Source organism: Coloeus monedula, assembly GCF_965178545.1.
Source record: "Coloeus monedula genome assembly, chromosome: 7".
Lineage (NCBI taxonomy): Eukaryota > Metazoa > Chordata > Aves > Passeriformes > Corvidae > Coloeus > Coloeus monedula.
In genome coordinates, this window is record NC_138787.1 from 33,477,183 (window position 1) to 33,489,837 (window position 12,655).

Below are 12,655 nucleotides of genomic sequence, written 5' to 3' on the forward strand. Positions count from 1 at the left end.
CCTGAGAAACTCTCTCTCTACCCCTAGTGAGGGTGATAAAACGCACCTGCCACAAGCAAGGATATGAAACTGTGAAGCTTGATAGGGATCCCCACACCCAATAAGAATATAAGTGGTAAAATTATCCATCACAATCTGAAGGTCAAGCTGTCAAAAACACCTATGTTTACTAGAGATGCTGGAACATATGACTTAAAATATTAAGTGCTTTAATAAAGGTTTCAAAACTGGTTTCTTTGTCCCCTGTGAACTATGAGGAGCAACAACTGCAGATAACACAAGGACAATAAAAGTGAAAACCCTTAAACTCTGCTGAGAGAACACCTGGGAAAATGTTGATGGAATCAACTACCACTTACAAGTATTCATAATTAATAAACACATAGAGGAAACAATGCCAGACACATCTATCTCAGTAGTGGGATTTTTGTTTTAAAGAACTTTTCTATCACAAAAAAATACTTAATAAGTCACTAATACCTTATATACCTTCATGATATTGACAGTTCCTTCTCCATGCTGGCCTGGGGATCCTTGGCTCTGTAGCAGATTTCTCACTGTCTCCTCCATTCTAGAGAATAAAAATATTTGTAAAAGTCAACTGCATGGAAAAAATTTAAGAGTTGCATTGAGTGTTTTTGTTCTTTACAAGAGCCTAATGCATCCATGGCTACCATGAAATTAATATTTAAAGACAATCCTAGCCTTATAATGTTCTCATGCTCCATGTTATGAATAACACATTAAGGGCACTCTTTTATCTTTTGAATATGCACAGTAATTAGTTGTATTGTTAAAATCCTATTGGAGCTCCATTACAAAAACTAAAACCAAATGTGTGCAAAAGACATCACCTTGTTAACAGTGTAAACAGCAGCATGATAAGATTATTGCCATTTAGGAAGAGTCAGATTAAATACCCCACACCCAGCTGTGTTCTGAGCCAGCAGTGGGGTTTGTGCAGTTCAGACAGGCTGTCTATGGCATTACTGGTATTTACTCTCTGTGTTATGGGTGCAGTCTGTGCCAGTGCCTTGGTTTATAGGGGCACAGCTGCTGAACACATTTGCCCTTCTCTGCCCTTTCAAACAGGTGTAAAAAGCAAGTGCAGGCTCCAATCTGGTACCACCATCTCAGGACAATGCAATCAACTTCAGCTCCATCAATGAAAGGAGGAAGGCTTGCAGTTCCATTTTAGAAGTTGTTAATAGACACCATCAGAAGCCATCTCTAATCCACACACATTCATCAAGAATGTTAAACTGATAATAACACTAACCCTGCCGAATGGAGGTCGCTCAGAATAAGGAGTTCTGCTCCTTCCCACAACAGGAGTAAGGGAAGCCACCTAAGAAACACTGGCCCCATTCAAGGTGGATCAGAAATTAAATTCCATGGGCTTGGAAGTTGTCATCAAGGCTGACCACAAACAGCGGGCTTGGGAGTAGGGCTGGTTTCAGCTATGGGTAAGAGGAGGAAAAGAATCAAAAGCCAGAGGAGCAGTGATGGACCCAGCAACAAAGGCACTGGGTTTCACAACAAAAATTGATGCGTGACAGTTCCAGCCGAAGGGCCTCATACTTCTCCCCAATCCCCATGTCCTACAGAGATTCTCACCCCTGTACAACTTCTCCTTCAGCCATGTTGCAATAGTTTTTCTCTTTCCCTTTCTTATTTTCTCCTCCTTTCCTTTTAAGCAGTCTCAGTCCCTTGGGATAGTTGGAAAAACAGCCCAGATGGAATAGGGGCTGGAGAAGGGAAAACTGCTGTGTCACAGGCATAAGGATGATGCAAAAGCAGGAGAGAGAAAGGAATACCTTAAATCATACAGCCAGATAACACTGTATATTAAAACAATGACCTTGAAGAACGTGCCAGTATTCCTGGGCATATCAGACCAGAAACTGCCTGCTGTTATTTATTTCTGCTGTGTTTAGAGAAACATGACTTTTGTGTAGTATTCTTTCCAAATGAAATTGAGCAGAAGAATTATTCACAGCATATCTTTTTTATATTTGTTTATTTCTAAGGTAACAATCCAGTGAGACAGAAAATATTAGCTAACTGCTCTGGCCAAAGGCCAATAGCATTATCTTTTATTATACAAGCCTCATAGTTTTTTTGTCCTTTCAGTCTTACCTGAATGAATGGCATTGGCTAATGTTATGTTATAATAACATAACAAGGTGATGTTATTCCAGGTTTTCTCCTTTCAAGTCAGCCCACTATGCTACTTTTCAAGAAGCTGACACTGGGTGTTCATTCTACTCAGATGAACACTGACATTCTACTTATTCCTGTGATGTTTTTTTGTCATTGATGTGCAGACTTCTACACTGCCAGAATGCCCACAGAATAGTTTGACCATCTGTTGACCAAATGTGCATAAAAACCAAGCCAGCTCTAATCTCTAGTGCAGACAGTGGTGCAGTTTTTCAGTTGCAGATTGGAACCATTTCTGCTCATAGGCTGACCTTAATCAGATGCCTTTTACATGAAAGAACAAATCATTTCGGTTCACGCCATAAATTCCTGTAAAGTCCTCACTGAAAGATTTAATTTCTTAACATGTTCACCATTTCATTTTTAAATTAATGGTGTAATAGGATTCTTAATTATTATGTTTATCTATGCAAATGCAGTTCCAAGGCTAGTCCTCCACAACATTCTTCCAAATTAATAAACAAACAAAAATGGGAGAAAGAATAGATTCAACCAGCACTAAATCACGGTTTTTCAATTTAGACCTAATTAAAGAAAATAATTGCATATAATAATCTAGTTGCATATTACTATGATCACCTAAACCAGCTCAGAAAAATGATGAATTCTAAAATTCAATAGGTCCTTTAATCTTCAGTCAAACTGAGATAATCTATTTTGGACCACAGGCCCATCTTGTTGAACAGCCTGACAAGGACAGGTGAGCACAAAACTTCTTGTGGCAATCAGAAACACCTCCCATCAGCACCCAGATTTCAAAGCAATAAAGTAATCTTTGCAACATGACCAAGAGCTCAGTTAAACACAGTTGAGACTTCTGTGGGTTTGCTGTTTGCATCTACAATAAAAGTCTGTAAGAGCTGACAGCTATGAAGTTGAACCACAGACATAACAGACTGTGTGGTCACATCACTAAAAACCAGCCCTGGGAGGATCTTAAAAGCTTTGGGTACTCATGGAATATCGGAAAAAGAAAACTAGTTTCTGACAAACAGTCAAATTCACTGCAAAGCTTCAATGGCCAGTGCTCTTGCAGTTTGTAAGCTGCTGCTTCTTCACTTGCATCCCAGCTGTCCATTTTTAGGAAGGACCAAATATGGTACAGGAGGCTAATCGAGATTTGTTTCTTATGAATGAGAGTTTTTGATGCATGAATTAATGGCACTTTAATTGAAAAGTCATTGTTATACTATGATCTATAATACTCTGCACAGTGACAGCACATGCCAGAACAACCTAGTACAAATCCTATTTTAAGAATGCAAACATAATGGAGCGTCTATAAATTTAGCTTGGGATCCCATGGTTTGCTCCCTGAACAAAGCCTCCAAAGGGCATGCAAATTTTGGAAGTGAAGCAGAAAAATTATGAGCTTCAGGAAAGGCTATTTCTACACATCGACCTATATTTTTCCCCCTTCTGGTAACTACAAAAGGTTATCTGCTCTTGCTCATGATTCTAATATCCCAGCTGGACCCTATCCAACATCCAGCACTTCCAGATTACTTTTAGGATAGTTATCCCCACGTGTGTATTCTGCCTTCTTGCTGGACTGTTTTGCCAAGGACTCTCTGTATCTTATGTAACTACCAAGCTGTTAAAATCTGAAAAATCAGTCTCTAAAGCTCATCACTTCTGAGTCTACATTCTTCAAGCACTATTTAAGAGCATTTATTTTTCCCTTTCCTTTGTATTTTATTTACTGTCTATTCATCTGAAGCATCTCACATAGTGCCATTAAATTTTCTGTTACATCTGTCATTTGAATGGAAAATTTAATTTTCTTAAAACTCAAGTGTTCCTTTCAGCTTCTGTTTTTTTAAAAAATCTAAGGGGTTTTTTTTAGGGGAAAAATAAATGAAAACCATGTTTGACCAAAGCTCCTTAAGTTTCCTGACAAAATGCTGGTTTAGTGTAGGGCAACAGATCTCCACCAGTCCTAACTGAAGGATAAATTTCTCAAAGTGCAAAACAGAAGAAGAAATGAGGCATTCAGAAACCAGAATCTGTTCTTGAAATATAAGAACTTAAGTAACATAAAATATTAATGCTACTGTGGAAAGCACTGTCAAAATTCCATCTGGAAGATATCTACAATTACAAGTGTTCAGGAGTGGCTCATCCAGAGAGGATTCCACGAACGACTGCTCTGATGCTGTTGAAATGACAGTCTGTGCCACGAGAAGAGACTAAACAATTTGCTAAACTTAGGAGACCATGGGTTTAAGAGGCCAGGTATGACTTACACAAAAGAATCAGTGAGAAAAAGTAAAGTGTGAAAGAAAACTACACCAACCCAAGGCAAATGATTGACAAAACAACTTTGGAATTTAGTGGTTAGAAATATATTTCGGCTGGAATTAGAATGTTTTTAATCATTGAGAATGTGAGACTCTGAACCAGCCTGCCAGGTAGAGTAACAGGATGAGAAATACAAACAGTTTTAAGCCACAATTGATTAATTTACAAAATTAATTATGCATCAGGGTCAAGAGCTGAGGACTTCAATTTATGATCCACAGGTTCTTGCTGCTATTCCTCCTGAACCAAAATCATTCCTACACTTAAAATATGCAATTTTTCCTGTGCTATTGAGAGAATACCAGGAATCTAATCCAACTGCAATGGACAGTTATTTATTTTGGCTTTGTTTCCGAGTGTGTTTCTGGGCAAGGGGGAGAGAGGAACCTGTGGAAAGGAGGAAACATCATTCCCTGACTAGGGAGCAGCCCACAGCACACAGATGCTCATGTGTCCAAGACTGCAGGAGGAAGCTTCCTCTGTATTTTTGCAGGAGACTTGCTTTTAACACTATTTGATGTTGTGCTTCTGACAGCTCTGCTGCCTCCCTCTCCCGCCTGGCCCTGCTGGTGCAACTCCCAGCCAGAGCACAGATTCAACCAGGCCAGGCTGGGCAGACCCTGATGAGGTTGATGCATCAGTACTGGGCAATTAAGCTCCTAAATTCCCTCTCAGTTTTCTCAGGACCATTGCTTTCATAGGCAAGCACGTCCTTTGTGCCATCCTGCATCAGAGTTGTGATCAGCAAACCTGCCTGCTTTGTGCCTCTCCCAGTTCTGTCATAAATAAATACTCTCTCTAACCCATGCTCTGCACAGCCCTTTCTGCAGTTCTCCCTCCAGGGGACAGGTAGCACGTAGTTGCTCCAGCACTAGAAGGTAGATGACAGTTTCAGCCCCTTCCCCCCTGACCTACTTCCTTCAAGATTTCCACAGGCTGGCAGCTACCTTTTGCTAGGTGCTATCACCTTCCCTTCTCATCATCCTCAGGCTGATGTGACAGTACTTGGTGGTTACTTCAAATGTATGTCACAAGAATTCCTTCAGCTTGAAACTGACTTAGTCTTACAGAGCTGTAGCCAAAGGTTTCTGCAGAATCTTACTGCAGCAATTGAGGTTTATATTTCAGCTTTTTCTTTCTCGTGTACCAGGTGCAGGATTCTTTTTAGTCTTAGAGAAAAACATCAATAACAGATCTTTCTCTATCTTCAGCTTAAGTTGTTACTTCAGTGTGGTTAAAATTCTCAGGTGGATATTTTCTTCCAGCTCTTACCTGTGACACAGTGAAACTTCCTGACTCTGCTGGGCAGTCTCCAGTTTAAGTCTCCTAACTTCTGTTTTTAGTTACAGATTTCCTGGATTTGGTCTGGGTTTTAGCTCCTTGAGCTGTCTCAGCCCTTGCTATCACCTGATCACAGACAAAGGAACCAGTTCCCATGTGGTTTCTCAGTCCTTCTAGCTCTTGTTCACCTGTGAACCAGCTGGTATTTTCTCCAGCTGGACTTTGATTGTCTGTTTGGAGCCTGCAATCTGTCTGGCCTTGTGGCAGAGTTCTGTGCCTCTGTCCAAGCCTTCCAGTTTTCTCCAATCTCATAATCCAACCAACCAAAGAGCTTCTCTCTGACTCACATCCCAGATTTTTTGTTTTCCTACTTGTTCGTAATTTTTGAACTTCAGGTTTGGGGTTACCTGCATCTCACTTCCCTCACCACTCTGTTCAAAGATCTGCAATGGATCAGGTTAAACTTTCTCCTTTCAGCAAGTTCCTCAAACAACCAAAAGCCTTCAAAGTAACCAAACACACATACACGCCCCCAGCTCCTGAACAAACTAAAACCACTCAGATTTAAGGTAAGGCACCAAGTCTTTTGAAACAGGGAAAATATCAAAGTGGATTTAAAATATGTAACAGAAAAAAAAGAGCTCAACAGCAGTTCCTGTTCACTGCATCCTTGCAGGAGTATCTTTCCTTTTACCTGGTTTCAACTAAATTAGTGGCTGGCTGAGCTGCAGATGCTGCTTACTCCCCACTGTCTCCAGGGTTTCCCATTAGGAACAGACATGGCTGCCTGCTCTCCTCAGCTCTCCCCCTGATCTGCAGGCTTGTCCCCAGACTGTGCAGTGTCCTGCCAGCCACACCGAAGCCTCGACACCCTCAGTGAACCATGGTGGTCCCCAAGATGAAGTGGGCCTTCCCAGGGCTGTGTCCCAGGCTGCTGTCCATTCCTGAGGAGTCCCTGCAGCCAGCTGTGAGCCCATGGCTTCAAGGGTGGGGGGGCAGGAGACAGACAGAAACTTCTACAAAGAATTTAGATATTGGGAATGGATTAAAAAGAGAGAGAGAAGTGAAAATGGGTATGTGATAAACTTAAAAGAGAACTGACAGATGGGAAATGCTGGGTCTTTAAACCCCAAGGGGTTTTCAGTTCTGCTTAGGATACAGCACTGGTACAAGCCTTATAGCAGTGAGGTGGCTGAAGCAGAATGCTCAATATTCCCCTTTAATATCTCAGTTGGAAAATAAAGTAATAACATCCTTCATAATAGCAGCAGAAAGACGGACATGTAATGTATAATTTATATTTATTCTTTCTGCTCATCAGCACAGGTGCTTATCAATCCAGAAATATCCAGGCAAATCCTCCTCCTGCAGCACCATCACCACCCTTTCACCACCACAGGCCCTGGGCAGTTCAGCCCTGTGGCATTTGTTAGTGGCAAATCCAAACTGCACAAGACATGGTCTTTCCACATACCCACACAAACCCCTCTTTCCAAAACACACTCAAAGCCGACTTGACCTGTTGCCCAAAGGGCAGCTCTCTGAGGATGAGGAGCATCACAAGTATCTTGTGCATGATGAAGGCAACTATTGCACATCTGTGCTGGAATGAAACAGGCCTCAAGCTCCAGTCACACGAGTAGAAGAGGATTCTTCCCCAAAGTGGACATCTGTGTCCCCTAGACCATACCACCACTCCAAATTACACAGAACTGAAAGCCTGAGCACAACTTTTATTTTGTTGAACCACTGGCTATTGATCCCAGTGGAAATTTTCAAGGTATCCTTAAAATAACGTGAGTGCCTTGAGCACCAGATAAGTAGGGTAGGATTTTGAAAGACCTCAGCGTTGGCATAGCACTGCTCCCACACAAGTCTGAATTCTGTTATCACGCAATGGCAGGCCTGACATTTCTCTGAAACTGCTCTACCTCCCATCTGAGCCAGGAAATGTTGGAAGTGTTTCCATTGTCTCTCTCAGTCATAAGGATTTCACTCATCAAACTTCTATCTACAGCTAAAAGCTTCTGAACTGCAATAGAAATCAGTGGTAATGTTTATTTCTGTGTTGACAGATAGACAAATGCCATATGGAGTGCATGGGTGTCTTCCATCTCCAGCCCTGTATATGATTTTGTAAGTTACAGGCATGGAGGAATAAAATTCAGTCCAAGACTAAGCCTTGCAGAAAAACTGCTCACCAGCAATTGAAAGGATTTTTCACCTGGAAGGATTGTCCCTCCTACAATTCCCCAGTAACTTATTTGGGACCTTAGGACAGGAGATATTTTCATCAACTATAAGTGGATAGAGCCAGGCACACACAGGAAGTTAATTATTGTGTCATCTTAAACATATGCTCATAAGTTCAAACTATATTCATGCTGGAGGCATCAGAAATAGTCACGACTAAAAGCTTCAGAAAAAATTACAGGCAACTATACAAACAGACTGCAAATATTTCCAATTTCAAACAATGGTGAGGGTTTACTTTTTTTCTTCTTTTCTCCAATTTAAACAAATATTTGTTTTTCCCTATTTGCAAATGTTTAGCTGAATGGAAAGATTTATCTACCAGTTCCTCCAAATACACATATTTAATTTTGCATATCAGGACCCTGATACAGACCAACCACTCTTGCTTTAAGTTACTTATAGAACAGCCACTCAAAACTAAAAAGCTCTTGTTCAATTCTGATTAACAGCTTCAAGGTGGTACCGAGGCCATCCTCACACAGCTGCATAAATTTCTGCATTATGTCACAATGTTATTTGTGAATTTAAGGACTTTGAAAAACTTGGTAGTTACCAATGGAATCTATGGGAGTCTAAATAATAAAAAAAAAAATTTAGGAAAATGTTTCCTAATAATAACCTAAATCTTACAACAAAAATCTAATTCATGTGACAGTTCCAGCCCCTTCCTGACATTGTACTGTCTGCTGCAAAGGCCCAAACTCCTGCACATGTAACTACACAAGACCCAACTATGAGAGGAAACCTTCTCACTTTGAACTGGGATTCACTCAAAATGGGTCACCTCTGAGGTTCACAAAGAACATCACAAAACAATGCTCTGGTTCCCAACCATGAGATCTGCTAAAAAGTACTTTTAAAGACAACAGCAGTCTTAATAAATATAATTTCTTTTGAATTTTTGGACTTCAACCTTTCCAAATCTCGGCTCAAAAAGACTACAATAAGAAAAGTAAAAAATGGAGATTTTCAAGTTAGCTGTGACTTCCAGAAAGCATCAAAGTATAAGATTAGTGAAGATGGATGAAATGTGTAGGAATACTCCAAATGATTGTGTTACAAATAATGATATGATAATATTTTAATTTTAAAGGGGATAATATGCTGCTGAAGGTATATCTAAAATTTGTCTTTCCTTTTTTTTCCTCAGCAAAGAGCTGACTTTGGATCTTCAAATAAACATTCAAAACAGAGGGTATGAGACAGTTCTGGGCTGATCAGCTGTGACTGAGTGTCTCCAGGAGCAGCTGATGCCCTAATGTCCTCCTGCGTGACTGGGAACGTCTCACATGACAAGCCCTTCACATTACACTCTCCAAATTACCCAGTTATGGGATGAAAAATATATAAATAAAATGCTTCCAACATGTTTTGCCTCAAAGTAGATCCAAAGTGACTGCCAGGACAGTGAATGCCAAGTATCTTCTCCTGAGCATTAGGAACACCTTCTTCCAGGTGGGTTTCCTGCAGCACTGCCTGGAACACAGGTTCCTTCCTATTCCAATGGTGCCCAGCTCAAAGGGAGTTTACACTTCTGCAGGACAGATGCAGTTAGCAGCAATATATATCTACTACTAAAGAAACCTCAGATGTATAAATAATTAAAGTATAATTTTCTGGTGGTTAGAAAACACCCACAAGACCAGGTCATGTCAGAGACATCAGAACGAAAGCTTTGTGGCCTTAGATTTCCAAATCACAGCAGAGCAAAACGGCCCAAACAAGTAATATATGGTTAGAATAATGGTCTCCAAGGGCTTAATTACCTGTGTCATTAGGTACTGGTAGCCTCTCTAAAATTATATTGACAGCTTTTCTACAACCAAGCAGTTGAAAATGAGGCAATAAAAATACATGACAGTGCACAAAGAGAGTCCTGCAGTCGTGTCATAAACAGCACCATCAGCTTTGATACCAACAAACAAGAGCTGCATGAACCTAACTGTGAACTGGTCACAAAAAAATCAAGGACACATATTTTGTCATTAATAAATTTTCATGTTTTCCCTTTCTGTATGTGTGCAAGCCTATGGAAAGCAAAAGAAGACAAGAAAAAGAAGGGGAAAAAAGTAATATCAGGATGCAAATGAAATGTAAGAGGAAAAAAGTAACAGCTGCGTTTAAAAAAAAAAAGAAAAAGGCAGGGACACTTTCATGCCTTTATGTTAAGTGCCATAAAGCACTGCATCATCTTTCCAAACACAGGGTTCTGTCACAGCCCTTTTCCATTGTATGATGTAACAACAGGAGTACACAGCTTCAAAATGCCAAATTTGACACTATTGAAGCCCTTCTCTTTAAATTGTATTATCCTGGAGACAAACAGAATAAATGCAGGGGAACATTTCTGTATGAAGGATTTGCACTGAAATGCACAGAAATATTTGCTGCATGGATGTGCTTCAACTAGTGCCTGCTCCCATTTAAGGAGAGAATGGAGAGAATGGAGAGGAAGAGAACAAGACAAGACATGAGAATCAGAAATAAAGACAACATAGCGTAAAAGATATAAGAGAACTTTGAGGACAAAAAAAAAGTCATGAAAAATTTAAGCAAGAGGTAAGAAGACAGAAAAAGAAAAGTCTAACAAAAAAGTTAAAGACAAGAGAAGTGAAAGGATGTCTAGATATCTCTAAGGTGCAAATGTTTACCCATTTGTACTGTACTGGTATTTCTTTTGAGAAACAGGAGCGCTATTAGCTGATCTTCCAACAGGAGATCATTTAAGAAGGCCTTAGAGAAGGATTTTCAGTCTAACTACAGCCCTAAGTGGAGAATCACAACAGCATTCCCTCCTCCCCATTCAAGTACTCATTCTTTAATTATTTGTCTTCAGCACAGCACGGGATCCATTTTCAAACAGCTCTCAGGATTTTAGCAACATGGCTCCCCTTGTGTTTAATGGGAATCCTGTGGACACAGCTCCGTATGAAGCTTTCAGAATGAACTCCAAAAATCTCTAAATAATGCACTGGTCGAACATTACCCTGTTTACTTCTCATAGGATGTGACTATAATGACAAAAAGGTTAGGTCATTTATAAAACTAGTATTTATTGCAAAGCTCATTAGTGTTTCCTATAGGGATTTCTTTTTTTTTCCTCTGTAAAAATATTTAGCATGACTATTTAGGATTTACTTTTTCCATAATATCTAAAGCAGAGAACAAAATCAACTCAAACCTCATCTGCTTCTGAAAGGAAGATCCAGCAGTTAACACATCAGCCTAAGCTTCAAGAAGCCTCTCTTCAAGACTTTCCACTGTTATAGCACACCTCTGTGGCTTTGTTTCAGATTTTTCCTCCGAAAATTGACTTAATAGTTTCTATTTCATAACAGCTTTATGAAGATTATAAATACCAGTGAAGCACTAATCAAAGATTCATTAGACACAGAAAAAGACCTTCAATATCAGCTCCCTCTCTCCCTTCAAGAGGAAGGCTGTTTCCATGATCAGGTCTGACATAACTTGAAAGCTTTGAGAAATCTTTGCCATCCATGCTCTCTAAAGACAAGAGCTTCGTCTCTGTGCTTTCACCTTTCACAAGCAGCATTCAGAACAGATCCACGAAGATACAAGTTTAATCAACTTTCATGCACCCAAACAGTGGATCATATTCCATCATCCCTTGGAATACAAATACTTGGGCACAAAGAAAGTTTCAGGGATTGCCACTTCAGGGGACAGATCCTCAGCCTTTTGAGAATGTGCTAAGTGGAACAGCATCACTGTAGAGAAAAGGCTGACACCTTCACTAGGCCAAAATTTAACCAAGGAACAGCAAACAGAGCATATTTAACACACATTTCTAGCTTCAGAAACTAACGTTGGGTGTAATACTAACATCACTGGTTTCCTGTAAACTGTCACCTCGCACATGCAATTTGTACTACTGTGAAAATGTAAGATCGCCTCAGGAATAAATACATTTATGTTAAGTAACCTGAAAATCTGGCTTAGCAAATAAAATTCTTATGTTATGAACTAGATTAGAATTTTTTTTCCTGGCCTTACAGAACAGATACTGGATATGGCAGTCTACTATGAAAATCTCAAGAAATACTGTAAGACACGAAGTTCAGCATTTTGAAAGACTGAGTTGATGTCAGTGGAATTCAGAAAAATTAGATTACTCTAGAAACTACTGTGTCTACCAGTTTTAAACTGTACCAGCATGAACTATTGCAAAATTGCCTAACTTTGAGCACAAGTCCTTCCACTGAACTTAACAGTTCATTTCATAGAGTCAGGGCCTTTGTGACTTAAGTGAACAGACAGCATGTATTCTAGCTAATCTGGTGGAAACAAAGCCTGCCTTGCTAAGAAATAATTTAGTGGTTCTCCTGAGGGACTTTTTTCCCCTCTAAGCAAGAATCAACACAAAGGAAAAGATCCCTTTGAATCCTTAATTAAATATTATACAAAGTTGAAAGAAAACAATCATTATCTTATAACACACCATTACACTGATTCCTGCAAAACCAATTTAGATATCCATGTCCAGGAGGGGAAAAGGGCAATAACAACAAAAAAAGTCAGAGTGATACAGGAAGGAGAGGCTGGGCTGGACATGTTGGGAATGAATGTTAAGCAC

At 39.9% G+C, this 12,655-nt stretch overlaps 1 protein-coding gene across 1 annotated transcript in view; it reads right to left on the reverse strand.

The window, feature by feature from the left end:
- Positions 1-12,655, reverse strand: part of NCKAP5 (NCK associated protein 5) — a gene marked incomplete at both ends in the record, with an annotated part of 331,674 nt that overhangs the window by 128,949 nt on the left and 190,070 nt on the right. Inside the window, one exon of the mRNA XM_082284641.1 lies at positions 481-571. Within this exon, the coding sequence (XP_082140767.1) occupies positions 481-571 (91 nt within the window). The remainder of the gene's footprint in view (positions 1-480; positions 572-12,655) is intronic.